The 16,006-nt window shown below is 37.8% G+C and overlaps 1 protein-coding gene across 1 annotated transcript in view; it reads left to right on the top strand.

Annotated features, from left to right (window-relative positions):
* Positions 1 to 16,006, top strand: part of LOC124163427 (ubiquitin carboxyl-terminal hydrolase 8) — a 97,209-nt gene that overhangs the window by 495 nt on the left and 80,708 nt on the right. Inside the window, exons 2-7 of the mRNA XM_046540338.1 lie at positions 252 to 351; positions 459 to 583; positions 765 to 889; positions 3,018 to 3,237; positions 6,249 to 6,411; positions 11,209 to 11,410. Coding sequence (XP_046396294.1) covers positions 252 to 351; positions 459 to 583; positions 765 to 889; positions 3,018 to 3,237; positions 6,249 to 6,411; positions 11,209 to 11,410 — 935 coding nt within the window. The remainder of the gene's footprint in view (positions 1 to 251; positions 352 to 458; positions 584 to 764; positions 890 to 3,017; positions 3,238 to 6,248; positions 6,412 to 11,208; positions 11,411 to 16,006) is intronic.

The following is a 16,006-nucleotide window of genomic DNA, read 5'->3' on the forward strand; positions in this document are numbered from 1 at the left end:
ATTCTATTAATGAGCAATGCCATGACGAAAACGCAAAAGATTTTCAAATGAAATCCCCTGATCTTTATGTGGAAGTAGGTACTATTACGGATTCATCTTGCAATATTATTTTATAGATGATATTGCTTCAGTTTTTATTTGTGGTATTCATATCTTTAATGCGTGATCACTCAATGTTCCTAGAGTTTAATGGCTTATCAAATTAATGATGCATACGCCCTATTCAGCTGAAGGAAAAATCTTAATTATAGATTGAGAAAATCTGCAAAACATGTTCTCGAGAGTGCCCATCAAAGTTTACAGGAGGGAGACGAAGAGAAGAGCTATGTTTTATTTATGAAATTTGTAGAGGTAAGCCATAAGTGTCTCGTAAAATTAATGAGAGTATATGAGAGGTTGTTCCAAAGTTGACATCATGCAGCGAATGTTAATGTGTGTCCATTTTTCACTCCAAAAAGGTGGCAATGTATTTGAGGAACACAAAGAAAGTGATCGGTAAAGAATTTGATGACCTTTTTGGCCGCCAAAGTCTTCCAACTGCCATGGAAATTCTGGAAACCCTTTCGACAAGCCTCAGTGACAGGTAAATTTATATCTGCGGACTATGATATTAAACATATGTCCGTATGATATTTACATCTTATCTGAGTTTTGATAGTGAAGTTTATAATTAATTACTTAGGAATAGGTTAAAATGATACAGTCTATACATTGATGTTATTGACATTTCTATAAGGCTTTCAAGCATTTTTTGTCCACACAAGGTATGCCCGGAAAGGGACCGAGGAGAAGAAGACCATCCCGGAGAGTGTTGTGAAACCCAAGTTGCCTGAAGAGAATGGAAATTCTGGTGAAAATGCTAACAGCAGCACAAATAATGGTGCATCAGGTATGTTGGCTACTTGTCTCGTTTGGCTCATTCAGTCGATGGAGCAATTTTGTGGATGCTCAGGTTAAGTTTCCTCTTAGCATGTGCTCTCATTCTTCTGATTGAGAAGCTCGAATGTTATGATTGGATGGAATTTTTTTTTTTTTTGGTAGCCCCCATGTTTTACCAATCTATGAGCATTGAGAGAGGGTGTCTGTTGCTCAGAAAAATGCTAATTGATCTCCCTGGGCATCAACTGAGTGCATTTAAATATTATTATTATAAGCAGATTTTTATATTCTACAGTTTAAATTCTCTGCTTTCTATTTCTTGTACCGAGATCAAGTATTTTTGTGTTAAGTTTCACGTGGATATCTAGAGCATCATCTGCTCCCGCAACACTTGTCAACTAATGACGCACGTACTCCTCGCATTGAGAAAGCATTTGGATGTATCACAGTCATAGAAAGAGAGATGTGGGATGAATGTAATAAGGTCAGTGGCTGATAATAATAAAATATCTAATGAATTCGGAGGTTTCCGCACTCGGGAGATACTAGAAAACAAATTGCGGATTGCTTCTTGGCAAAAAAATTGAGCATACTACCTAGGAAAGCACCACTATTTAAAGCATGCTAACCAAATGGTTTAACCTGTATTTTGCTCGGATGATTCCAGGACTGAGAGAAATCACCGTGTTAAGGAGGAACATACTAACCAAGTTCCTTTGTATGCCATTGAAATATTTTGATGTTATGCAAGGCTGTAGCTGGGGGGGGGGATCAAGAGGGATTGATCCCCCCCCCGAAATGAAAAAAATTAAACAGATACTTTATGCTCGCTTGGTGCTTACACGACGATATTATATAGCGGCGCAGGGACATCTAGTTGTCCAATGCGACTTAAGGCAATAATTATCTAAGCGAATTTGTAGGTGCAGTGTGTGTAATAATAATAATAATAATAATTTTTTATTCACCGAACTGGCAATATACATTGCATGGTTCTATACCCGTATCATTTCTTATCTTGAATCAAAAGATATCTTACATGATTCACAGCATGGCTTCAGAAAAGCAAGATCGACAATTACTGCTGCATATCAATTGTTAAATTCCATCTATAATGCCCGAGACAAAATTTACACTCACTTGGAGTGTTTTATGACTTGTCAAAAGCTTTTGATAGAGTCAATCATGATATTCTCTTACTTAAGCTGGCCAACATTGGAATGAGAGGAAAAACCTTGGACTGGATAAGATCATATTTAACTGGTAGAAAACAAATTGTGAAATATACGTGCCGGTCACAGTATAGTAATGATATCTCATTCTCTTCTCCTTTAGATATTAATACTGGGGTCCCCTTAATTATTAATGCTGGGGTGTAGTTGTAGTGGAGTGTGTGAAATTATAGTGCTGTGAATTAGTAGAGAGGTGAGTGACTTATGAGCCTCCTGAGGGACCACAGAATTGACATCGACACCGAAGAGTTAATTCATTTGTTCGCTTCAAAGAAAGCTAGAAGGCTAAATTCAATTTTTTCATAATATTTTTATATTTTCCTTTAAAGGTTTATAATAAATATTTGTATTTTACCGTACGCGCTATTTTATGTATCTTATAAAAATAATTTTATGTTTGTCTACTATTCCATAAACCCCCCCTGAAAATATTTTCTGGCTACGGCCTTGATGTTATGAGATGAGTAATAGTAGGAAATGTAGAATAGAAGAGGTTAGGAAATTATTAATAGTGGAGAGTTGGGGAGGAGACTAGCAAGGGCGAATCCAGGAGTTTTTTCTTGGGAGGGCACAAGGGTCTGACAGGCAAAAGTTCTTCTCATATTTGAGATTAAAAACAAGATACAACACTTCACTATGATATGAAATTAAATGATTGAGGCTCTGTAACAAGCAAAACAAAATGAACATTATGATAAGGGTAGTCAAGAGCATCTTGGGGAGAAGGGGGGCATGTGCCCCCATGCCCGTCCTCTAAATCCACCTGTGGAGACTAGCTAGGGAAGTATTAGGCTCTTAATCCAAAGAAGAAAACAGATAATTGAGCAATGAATAATCAAAGCCCTACATTGTACAATATGCTGACTTATTTGTGACAGTAATGTTCTGAAAATCATTCATTTTCAGGACAATATCATGATTCAGCTGTATCAATCACCAGTTTGGAGCTGCGAAACTTGATTCTAGAGGAAAAATTCAATATTTTGTTGATCGATACTCGTTCCGGAAAGGATTTTGCTGCGTCTCACATGTGCTTTTCTAAGAGCTCAATGGTGTTTCCTCGTTTTGGAAGTGTTGTTGACAGGGCCACAACAATCAGTATACCTCAGGAAGTGATAAAGAAAGGGTAAGTAATTGCAAATAATTTTCATGGGTTCCATTCTCCACAAAAAGAGCTGTTTAATGTATATAAAACCATTGGATATAGAGCTTAACCATATTAAAAAGAGCCGTTCAATGTACATAAAACCATCACACATGGAGTTTAACCATATTTCTGTACTTATTATTGTCATTTCGTTTTTTTTTTTAAGTTTTAAACTCTCTTCGATATTACTCCATTACTACGCTGCTCTATGAATGCCTCATGAAAAGACAAAAACTTCAACATTCAAGGCATATCTGTACTGACATTTTAATGAAATTATTTTATCTGCATTTTTTAATCGTAGCATGCAAATTTCACTGTAGCAAGCATGAAGGAAAGGCAATTTAAAGTCATGGTTTCAATATCTTCAATGCAATGTTAATTTTTCAGCCAATTCCAATACAGTTCACTTTTTAAACAACTACAGAAATATGTTGACGTATATAGTTTCATGTCAAAGTATCTGTAGAGCTATATTTCCTGTTCCTTTACATTTAACATAGAGATCGATTAGAAATAAAAGGAAAGGTTGGCATGGAGATTGTAAAACAACATAACACTAACATTACGCAGCAGGTAATACTCAGAAAATTTTTAATGGGCACAATGAATAGCATAGGAGGAAACGAAACTTATTGATATAAATTCATATTGATATATCTTCATAGATAAGCATAACTGATCAGCATAATTAATATGCAAATATAGTATATTGCTGTCTGAACATATATTTCAACTTTTAATTCCCACAGCTATAATAACAGCACTGCAAAATGCATCTAACAAATGTACACTTGTATTAATCATACCTTCGACTGTAATTACTAAATGTAAGGTAACCCTGGGCGGAATGGGTAAGAAATTTTTAAGTGCGAAAAAAGATGCTCCGCAAGTGGCAATAACTATAACTATTCCAGATTGGTGTTGTTATGAGTTAAGCAACACCAATCTGGACTAGTTTTAGTTATTGTCACTTGTGCAGCACCTTTTTTTTTTTGCACTTAAAAATCGCTTACCCCATTCCGCCCTGCCACCCCGCTCCTCCCTGGATTCTCCTTTATGCTTGCTTTAACTTTTGTCTTCTACGACGCAATAATTCGTATTATCCCTATGATTTTCAGCCTCATTCCTTATTAAATTAAAAAGTTACTGTATTTACCCGTAGAAGTCGCTCGACTTTTTTCTGGAAATGCCGGTGAATAAAATGGGGGTGTGCGGCTTGCACGAATCCTCCTAATTTTAATGTAAGCCCCGTTCCATTTTCCCTCATATTCTTATAGTTTATTTCTCCAGAGTGTGGCATTGATACTAGGAAACCTTAGCAGAAACTACATTTCTAACATTATTTAACCTTATACTAATGATGGAAACGTAAATTTATCGATTTAGCAACATATCACGAGTTCCTATATTATACAGCACCCAAAAAGCACTGAGAAGTTTTTTTTTCCTCATGAGCCGGCCCAAAAATGGGAGTTCGGGGGATACACGAGGGGGCGGCTTACACGAGTAAATATGGTACAGTGAGTCCTCGTTCTACGTCACCCCGTTTAACGTCATTTCGCGATAAAGTCATGAAAATTTTGAGATCGTCATTCGTTTATTGCACCTTCGCTTCGCAATAATGTCAAGTCTTTTAAATTTTGCGTGAGTAAAAAGGCGAAGCGGCGAGCGTTGCAGGTTGTTCGTTTTGTGGGCAGTAATGCAGTCAGTCTAAACAAAGTGTAAAACGGTGTGTTTATTTAATTGCGATTACAGTTTTAGCTAATTTTCTGCAAAATGAATTCTTAGGTAGGTGCGCAAGGTTTTACTTGACATAATGGTTTTCAGGAACCTAAAAAGTGATTTCAAGGCATTTTTCCGTGTAAAACCCAGAATTTATGTCGTCACATCTTTCACCGTGTTCACAATAATTTTGGTTCCTGTAACTGGGACAATGTTTCAGCGATGATGATGCCCAGACTACACTTGCCGGGGCGACCACCATAGCGAAGCCGAAAAGCAAATGCGGGAGGATAAAAAATGGAGAAGGATTTACGTCACTGCTGCTATTGTCGTCGATGAAGACAGGAACTCGTATCTGTGCCATAGTTTGGCATTCCCATCGTAAAAAATGCCCCAGATATGATACGCTAAAATTTTTTCACGTCGGAATTGTGAGGTCTAGGAGTCGATATTCACTTTTTACATTGTTTCTTATGGGATATTATGTTTTGTTTATCGTCATTTCGTTTATCGTCACATTTTTCAGGAACAGTAAGTGACGTTAAAAGAGGACTCATCAATCAAATTCAAGGAAAGTCAAGTCAATGTTTCTGGCAGAAAAATGGATCACCTAGAATGCCCATTATTGCCAAATGTGACCCTCGTCAAAAGACTTACCTATATCTTTAAAGTTTTGTTAATCTTGTTCAAACTGAATCTTATGTAAAAGGATTAGTTTTTTACCCTTTAATTAATTTTGAAAATAGATATCAACATATAATAAAAACAAATAAGAATACAGAGATATAAAGCCTACTACTAACCTTGAAATATGCTAAAAATTATGGAGCAGTGCGATCAATAGCATAGTAAGTAGCAAATGAAACTTATTGATGTAACTTCATATCGATATGTCTACTTTACGAAACATAAGCGATCAAAATAATGTGTATGCATAAATATTACGTTGCTGTCGTATCTATCATATAACTTTTTATTCCTCCAACTATAATTATAACTATGTAAAATGGATCTATCGAATGCAAACTTGTATCAATCATAACTTCAGCTGTAATCATTTGATTTATTTGCTTTAAAATTTATTGAATTGCATACTTTCATGTTAATTATTTCTATGAGTTTCAGTTTCATACCCTATTCAATGAAAAAGAATTTGCGAAGAACTTTCTAGTGGTTAAGCTGTTTTAGCACCTTAACGGTATTCCTGATTATCATCAGTTATTTATTTCAGCTGTTCACTCATCATAATTTCTTTGATATTTCAGATTGGCGCCCTTATCTTTGAGGAAAGAACTTCCACCAGAGAGCATTTCTAGCTGGGATAGAAGATCTGAATTTGACCTCGTAGTTCTTCTGGATTGGGATTCTTACCAGTCTGGAATCAAAATGGATAGCAGCATTTTTATCTTGAAGGATATAATGGATAAGGTATGAATGAAAGAATGGGTGGTTATGGTATACACCGGGTAATCCTGATTTAAAGATATTCAGGGGGGACAAACTCTAAATGAGGACATGCCAATTTTTTTTGAGGTTTTAAGAGTTTATAAAGATTGGAACAGCTTTCCATCTATAAAAAATATAATTTCAAGTCATTAAAAGTAGTGATGGGTCGATTCCAAAATTTTATCGATTCCGATCCCGATTCCGATTCTGACATTTCGATTCCGATTCTACCGATACCAATTCCATCGATTCTGATGACATAGGCTCCAAGAAAAAGACCACTTATAAATACAAGGGAGAGCCCTGAGTAAAGTCATATTCACAGTTATAATTAAGATTAAATACTGCTTATATGAATCGTGTAATATTTGGCCCTTACAAATTCTCAAGCAGAAAAACCAACATGCTCATGCTCAGCCAGTAGGTTTTGATGTCTCCATGTCACAGTATTACTGCCTGCAGAAAATTGCCTTTTGCTACATAATTGTGGGACTGGGAAAGTACTTTCCTCCATAAATTACAAGATTTCGGAAACTTGAAGTATATCATCGATCTGTGTGGATCTTGAAACCTCATGGAACTCAAGTTGCCTAAGCAAATGAACTAAAGAACTTAGCTTTAGTTTTGAAGAGCCAAAAATACCTATACTTCTCACGTCGTTTAATCAGCCTTAAAACTCTTGCTTTTTTAAGTTCAAGAAAGAAACTAAACGCTACAAATGAATATCACATTGGACGGACGCAGTATTAAAAAAGGCTAAAAGATGCCTTGTGATGTGAAAACTCTGCTTTCCGCGCGACTCACCTCTGCGAAGGTGGAGAGGGAAAAAGGGTATCGGCTGTTGCCTTTCGAGGAGACAGTTCATTTTCCTCTCTCTTAAGCATGCCGAATTAATCTCTTCACTTTACTTCAATACCCGAGCCATATTTCTTATGCGTGGGATGGTTCCCGAAAAATATCTAATCCTTAGTATTTTCACTCGAGTAATGCGTTAAATGGTCAAGTCGATCTATATATAACCCTTTTTAACACCCTCATTTTAGTTTTTTAAGTCATTGAAGACGATTTTCCTTGCTTTAAATGACGATTTTCAAGACTTAAGTTTTAAAAAACTTGAAAAATCGGCCTCAGTTACCGAGTTCCGCGGCGTGTAGCTCAGCCTTGACGCGCGATTAAAAAATCGCTCTTTTTTCCTTCTTCTCAAAAGTGTTTTTCCAAGATTTCTGCTTAGTACTTTTTAGAAATCTCTACTATATATTGTGGTTCAAATTTTCCGAGTTATATTTTTCGCAAACGAAAGATAGTTTCTACTTTATGTCAAATTTCAAGTGAAAAACGGGTCGACCATTTCGCGTTGTAAAACCAGACAGATGAAAGCCAAAATCTTCAAAAGGCATTAGAAGTATAGAAAAAGTACCAAGTGTAAGGAATATTGCGTTTTTTTATTCCATAAAAATCATACCAACGCAACACCACCTGGATAAATTTAAAAATTTTCGAGGATTAACGGGATCGCGCGTGGTTTTGAAAAGTTGGTCATGTTTGGGCCACTGTATCATCACTAAAGCATCGTATTTAGGTAAAATGGCATATACCGTATTTTCCGGCGTATAAGACGACTGGGCGTATAAGACGACCCCCAACTTTTTTGTTAAAATATATAATTCGTGCTATACTCTCCGTATAAGACTACCCCTTTTCCAACGCACACTACCGGTAAATAAAAAACATCAGATTTGATTTCAATATAGAAATTTTTAATTAATATGCTTATGACATCATGGCATGACATGATAGCATGAAAACGGTCACTAATAAACATAAGTCAGTTCCTCATAAAACATATAAAACTAAAACAGTGCAAGTGGATTAAACTTTTCCTAAAGCAGTCTGATACAAGGAAGTTAACAAACGATAGAGAGAGCTCGCAAGTCACTGCGAGTCAGCAACGCAGTTTCCATTTAAAAACCTTTAAAATCCTCCATAAAAACATCCAACTGTGGAGCACGCATGTTTCCTCCTTTTGTGAATGACTTCTCACCGCTAACCATCCACTCATTCCACTGTTCTCGAATGCGATCTTTAAACGGCTTGTTTAGGCACACATCCAGTGGCTGTACCAATGATGTCAATCCTGCAGGAATAACTGCTGAATCTGTATTTAGTCTCGCAAGCCTTTCCTTGGTGCTGGGAGTTAAATGAGCCCTGAACATATCCCACACCAGTAGGCTACGTTTTTTAATAAGTCCACCTGGTCGCCTGCTCCATACGTTATCAAGCCATAGCTTTACCCCTTCTTCATCCATCCAGCCTTTTTCATTCACATGTACAAAACAACCAACAGGGAACTTGAGTTTCGGCATTGTTTTTCTTTAAAAATAACCATTGGTCTCAGTTTGGCGCCATCAGCTGTGCAAGCTAGTACCACTGTAAAACTGGACTTCTCATGTCCTGTTGTTTTAATTAAAATAGTTTTTTCACCTTTTAGATGGACAGTCTTATTTCCAACCATATCAAAATTCATTGAGGTTTCATCCATATTTCCGATACTATTTAACGCATAGCCATGTTTATTGCGCTGTTTTATTACGTATCGATGGAAGTTATTTAATTTGGCATCAAGATCTGCAGGTAATTTCTGTGCAATTTTTGTCTTTTGCCTCAGTACCAAGTTGTCTGATATATATTCCGTGCTCACGCGCCTGTTAATGCATTGCATTCACAACTGTCCTCTGCTGATTGTGTTGAAGTGCCTCCGACCGTTGGTTTAATTGTCTTGCTTGGTTCTCCCTTGGCCTCCTTTTAACATGGAAGTTCACAAAGCCTGGTATATTAGATCTCAGCACTGGGTTAGGGTTCTGCAAATGTGTGAAGTGTTTGTTCAGTGCGGCCACCCCTCCTCCTTGCTGCCACATTCCCGGCGTATAAGACGACCCCGACTTTTTAAAAAAGATTTTAGGTGCTAGAAAGTCGTCTTATACGCCGGAAAATACGGTAAGTATATATCTGGTAATGATTTATGAGTATTTACGTTAAGTTTCAAGCCTCTATCCCCAAAAAGGTGATTTTGGACTTGATTCCAGCTTTTTCCGATTTCGGACCGGTGCACCGCGGTGTGTGCCGGGTCGGAAGACGATCGGCCGCCGCGGCTGGCGTAAAGGTATTCGGCGCCCACGTCGACAACTGTAGAGTGTACAGCAAGCTAAAACTACCAAGCCAAGACATTGGAATGACTTATCAGCTTTAAAAACTGTATTACTACATGAGTTTCATGATAGCACTTCCTGTCGGCAGATTGCTGGACCTACTAGCCTCGAAAGCCGTGTAACCGTAACTTACTCGACTCGACATTTGCAATGCTACTCGAAACGCTCGAGTCGAGTACCAACTACTTAAGCGCATAAAAGTACCAACTACTCGACTCTACTCGAACTTTCGAGTACTCGCAAATCCCTAGAAGATAATGTTTTTTGTTGTTACGATAACGCGGCGCGAAAATTCAAGTGACTGTTGGAAACGCGGTCATATTTAAATTTGTGGTTTGAAGTACTACTGGAATCGGAATCGATTTTTCACATTGACAAGTTCTCATTTTCGATTCCGATTCTTGGCCGAGAATCGAGAAATCGAAGAATCGAGGAATCGAACCCACCCATCACTAATTAAAAGTTGTCATATGGAAATGTAGTTCATCATTTTTAAATGCTTTTCCTAATCGGAAGATCGGAAAACACTTTTCAGAAAATGGCTGCAACATGGGGAGGAAAATTAAATATGATGAGCAATTTCCACACGGTATTTTAAGGGAATTATAAAAAATAAACTTATAAACATTCCCACTCGAAATGCCATCGTGAATTGTTATCAACATTAGTAATTCCATTTTTATGCATTTCTCAGTGGTCTCAATGCATTTTTTCGATTTTATTCTGTACAAGTGGGGTTTAGAAGGCAATGTACTCAAAAAAATTATCAGCATTGCATCATTATAGGCAAGCAAAATGAAGATGCATTTGCTGGTTGTTAATCTGAAATTATTAAGTACAGAATATCTATTTAACTGAAGGTAACAGCAGCAGGCAAAGGAGAGAGCAAGAGCATGCATAGCAAAAAACCCATCTCTGCAGGATGAATTGAGCTGGGAGAAAGTTGTTTAATCAGTGCACTGGTCAAAATTGATTTTGACACCATTCTTGCTATGAGTTGTTTGTGGTTACTTTTGTATATGGTTGCATATAAATTTTCATTAATTAATTATAATAAATTTTTCTTCATTTGTCTACATCAGATCTTTTATTATAGTTATTTTTTTTTTCGAGTATTAATGATTTCATTAAATAATCTTTAAGATTAGTGTGAATAAGTAAATTGGGGGTGTAGCTCAGATGGTAGAGTGCTCGCTTAGCATTTGAAAGGGTCTGGAATCATTACCCGGCACCTCAAGAAACTTTTTGCTAGCCTCGATGGTGGTGGGGTAAAGACCTTGTATGCCAAACAAGAGGTCGCGGGTTCAAGTCCTGCCGGGGTAAGTTTCCTCTATCCAGGGCATGGTTGTTCGTTACGTGCAATTGTTGAATTTGTTAATCACCCCAATATAAAATGGCCTTTGCGAGCTGTATTCGGTGGTTTGGGAATTAAAAAAAAAAATGAGTGAAATTGAAGAGTGTGTGCATCAGTGTGATGTTGAAGTTGGTCTTTCAAAGCCTTCCAAAGATGAATTTCATTTCATTAAAGCTGTTTTTATGATTGTGGCCTGAAACATGCTGATTCATTTTCCAGTGGGACATCAATACTACGTATAAAAGGAAACCAGTTGTATTAGATGGTGGCTATTATGACTGGGTCAATACTTTTCCAATGCTGACTACTAATCCGCAAGTCGACTACCCTACCAAGCAAAGAAATGTGTTGTATGCAAATCTTAATGAGGATAAATACTTGGCTCACCTCATACATGATGATGATGCCCTGGATGACCTTGGTGAGATTTATTTTTATAATTAAACTAGTTGTCTTTTTTTACAAGATAAAGATGGATGCATCAGAATTCAGGTAGAGAATGTAATTATAATAATCTTTAATATCCTGTTGGTTATACAGGTACAACATAGGATTTTGTCATAGAGAAAAAAAAATAAAAACAAATTTGCCGGCCTCGGTGGCACCGGGATAAAGCCCCCGACTGCTAACCTAGAGGTCGCGGGTTCGAATCCTGCCTGAGTGGTTTGACCACCATCCAGGGCATGGATGTATGTGGTTGTCATACAAGTTAATTGTAAGAGAGGACTATCTAGTCCTAAATTCGCTTGTGAAATAAAGACGACATTATAAATGTTACAATCAAAGAAGAGACAAGCAATTGAATACATACCTATTAAACAATTTTTATCATTCTGAAACTCATCTATGCTGCTGTAAAATTTATGAAACAGCAGTTCTTTTAACTTATTTTTAAAGATGATTTTGCTGACTAAAATTTTAATTGAAACTGAGACCATATTGTATATCATTGAAGCTGAATGGTGAGGACTTATCTTGCTTATATTTAGTGGCTGATTAGCCAGATGTACATTTTCTCTACCATGTGTCTCATTGCTACATTAACAGAATTGGGAATGATCAGGTGTAGATTACTTCAGACAAAAATGCAACAATTCAGGGCATAAATACATGGCAGAGTAAGTATAATGAGTTTCCTGGGGCCGTATTCTGTAACTCCAAACCGATCGGTGCGGCACCGATTCGTCGGGTGCGACGTCACACCGACTCCCGGTAAGAAGTCGTGCGATTCTGTACGAACCCGGTCGGTGCGGCACCGACGAGAGGACGGGAGATCGTCGGTAGCCGTACCGACAGCAAAAAGGTGTCGGTACGGCCACCGACTAGTGGGTTTCATGAATCGTGGGTGCGCATTGTACGTTTTATTTTGTTTTTATCTCACCACCGAGTAAATAATGAGGTTTTCTGCAATGTTATCTTTTTCTGCCCCTTCGAATACGCCTCTATAATTCACTGTGTCATCATCTATATTAATTACCTTGACAGAAATATAAGATAATGGTTAATAAAAATGAGGTTTGCTAACATATAATGACTTTCTCTCATTTATGTTACCACTTTCACTCGCTTGTAATAGGCTTTATCTCTCTCTATCATCATTTATATTTGCTCCTTTGACATAAAAAAGATATTTTTGATTAAATATGAGTTTTGCCGCAATGTTATCACTTTATATCACTCTGAATAGGCGACTGTTATTTCACTCAATCATCAATTTGGCGTTTCTCTCGGCATAGAAATAAGATCTTTTTATTTAAGTATGAAGTTTGCCACCACGGTATCAGTTTCTTTCATTTGTAACGGGCAACTATATTTCATTTCATCGTCAACCATTGATTCCCTTGACGATAAAAGAAGATATTTGTTAATAAGTATGAGGTTTACCGCAATATTATCATTTTCTCTCACTTGGAATGCGCAACTTATATACATATGTATTTCACCCAATCACAATTTATTTACTTCCTCGTCATTACACTTCTTTTAATTACACCCAGCTCCATATTTTTATAACAATTTCCTAACTTGTTTCTCTAATATGACATTTGCATTTGAATCCTACGTTCACGTTCCATGGTGTGCTATTTTCGTCTGCTACGGGTAACCTTCCGTTGATAACATTTATTCGGAACTTACTTAATGACAACTATATTACCAAATCATGAATAAATAGCATTATACGGAACCAATATTTAAAAAAAGAAACTACGATCTCAAGGATAGTTTCAATAATTCATTCCAGCAACAACAATCTCCATCACATACAAACTTTATTGTGATGTTGTAATATTGTTTCCTTCGATTCTGTAGGTACAGCATTACTACCACACATTATATAAGCATTGTTAACAACTTATCCAATATCGTTTATCTTAATCTAGCAATAAGTCGTAATTTCCGCAAATAAAAAGATTGAGAATGACGACAACAAACTGTGCCAATGAGTCTTCTCTTGTTTTTACCCTTCTTTCATTGGTGGAGACACGTGAAACTTCGGATATATTCGGATTTTCCCTGTTTGGGAAGGAGAGGGAACCGTACCGACTGGTTTGAAACCGACTACCTTACAGAATCGCTGGAAGTGTCGTCGTCGGTGCGGAATCCGTTGTCGGTACGGTTTGATGTCCAGTCGGTGGGCTTGAAAGGGAAACCGACCGGTGCGGCACCGACGAAATACAGAATACGGCCCCTGAACGGTGGACTTCCTATCGTCCTCATTGAAACCCTAAACGTTGATTTAATAGCCTTCTTTTGCACAGAGAATACCTTGGCAGCTGCACTAAAATTTCCCCTGAAAACAATTTCATAGACTAAATAGGGACGAATTTTGGCTTAGTAGATAAGACTTGAGTCTGAGCTGAGGCAGTTGGTGCAAGTTTCCCAATTCACATTAAGATATAATCCAAGAAATTTGGTAGTGAAGTATTGTCGTATTCGAGTCTGTTCTCAGAAGAGGGCTTAGAGTTGGAGGATTTATTTTATTATGAGAATGAAGGAAACATGTCTTGTTTTCATTAAGAAGCAGGTTGTTTGATCTGCAACATTTAGACATTATTATACAAGGGTTGTCCATAAAATGAGTTTCACATTGAGCTGCGGTCACGCCATGTGGAGTCTGGTGACACTTGGTAGCTTGGTTTCTCTTCTCTTGGTCCCCACCCTAAACATCTGTCTGCTACAACCGGTGCTGACGTTGCAACTGTTAAAGACATAGCTTTCATGTGCTTCTCTTGCCAGGGGTGAACCATGCGCTGTGATTCATTTATTGGGCAGAAACCAATGTGCCGGTTGACATTCATTCCCAAATGCGTGAAGTCTACGGAGTATAGTGTAAGAGCAAACTAGATTTCTGCAAATAGTGTGGAGAATTCTAAGACAGGCTTACAGACGTCCATTGCAAACAGTGCACTGATTGGTTTTAGATGAAACGATTGCGAAAGTTAAAGACTCGACGCTGTGAAACCCAGAAAATGCAGCCTAAAGACACAATGTTGAAAGTTCCAGGGGTGACGTTTCAGGAGCTCTGTGAGATTTGCGTTAGTTTTGTTTAATCTTACTCTATGATCCATGGAATACACACATTTGGGAATGAATTTCAAGCAGCGCATTGTTTTTTGTTCAGTAAATCTAGTCACAGCACATGATTTGCCCCTAGCAGGAGAAGCAAGTGAAAACTGCATCTTTAATGGTTGCCAAGCCAATAGCAATTGTTGCAGACAGATTGTTTAAGCCTGAATCACGCGATCATTTGTTTCGTCCCTCTTAGTGATCACTCGAGCAATTGCTTTTCGGGACCGGAAAAGTGATTGCTCGTGTGATCATTTTTCTGAATCTCACGGTCCCTCCCACCTTTGCTTTTCACATCATTTCCGATATCACAGCTCATTGCCATAGGAACTGCATCGCGAAAATATATAGCGTGTAATGTTTACCTATGTCGTTCCCACGATTTTTTAATGTTGCGCTGCTTTTACTCCATTCGGGCGTGCAATCTGTTTGGCTGATATGATGTTTCAGTGACGGAAATAGTGACCAGACGAGTGATGAAAAAAGTGATGGGAATCCTCGTCATTGGAGTGATCGCGAAAAACAATAGGGTGGTTTCCTATCACTTTCTTATTGCCTAAATCGAAAGATTATTACTCCTGGAGTGTGCATTTCACGCTCGTAAGATTTTCGAATGACGATATCTATTTTTCGCGATTAAACGAAAAGTGAAAAATTTCAAGCGAGCAAAAACGCGACGGCAAAGTAGGAATGATGGGAAAAGTCCATGTGACGCATTTGTGGTTCCCCCTGCCGCCTTGTGATGTGACCTTGGGGCGAGGCTTGAGTGCTGATATGACGCAGGCTGCTAGCAGGTAGCTGAGTACCCTGCTAGCTGGTAGTGCTTGGCTTAAATAAGGATTATTATTCCCCTATCAAACGAAGGAAACTTTCCGAACTTAGATATTTTTAATGTGTGATTATTAAGAGATGTTTCCCTGAGCTCTGTGCCTCATGCATGCGTTGGTAATCTCAGAAGATGTAAAACTCATATCTATTCGCATAGAAACTAGGTCCCTGTGACGTCACGTGGAGTGGCATCGCATGGGCGCCAATTTGGCCTTTTTCAAATGAGGTTAAAATTGACCGTTGCCATTCGTCTAAACTGGGAATTCTAAATGCAAATAATTTGTATATTATGAATACACTAATGGTGGGTAAGGAATCACAATCAATGCATTTCGTTTTCTTTGATGAAGGAAACTACCCTATTGCGTGCGACAGTCATTTGCGAGTGGTCACTGGAGTGATCATTGGAGTAATCACTTGAAAATGATGAAAAAATGATTGTGTGATTCAGGCTTCACGCAAGGACTGAGAGAGGAGGAACCAACATACAGGCCTGTGATACGGGATTCCTTGATCCTTTGATCTTTGGGCAGTGCTGTAATTTGATCTTTGGGCAAATTAAAAAAAAAGTGATACGTATCCACAGTGAAACATCAGCATTGATTAACGTATTTCCCTTGAA

This window comes from Ischnura elegans, chromosome 8 (genome assembly GCF_921293095.1).
Source record: "Ischnura elegans chromosome 8, ioIscEleg1.1, whole genome shotgun sequence".
NCBI lineage: Eukaryota > Metazoa > Arthropoda > Insecta > Odonata > Coenagrionidae > Ischnura > Ischnura elegans.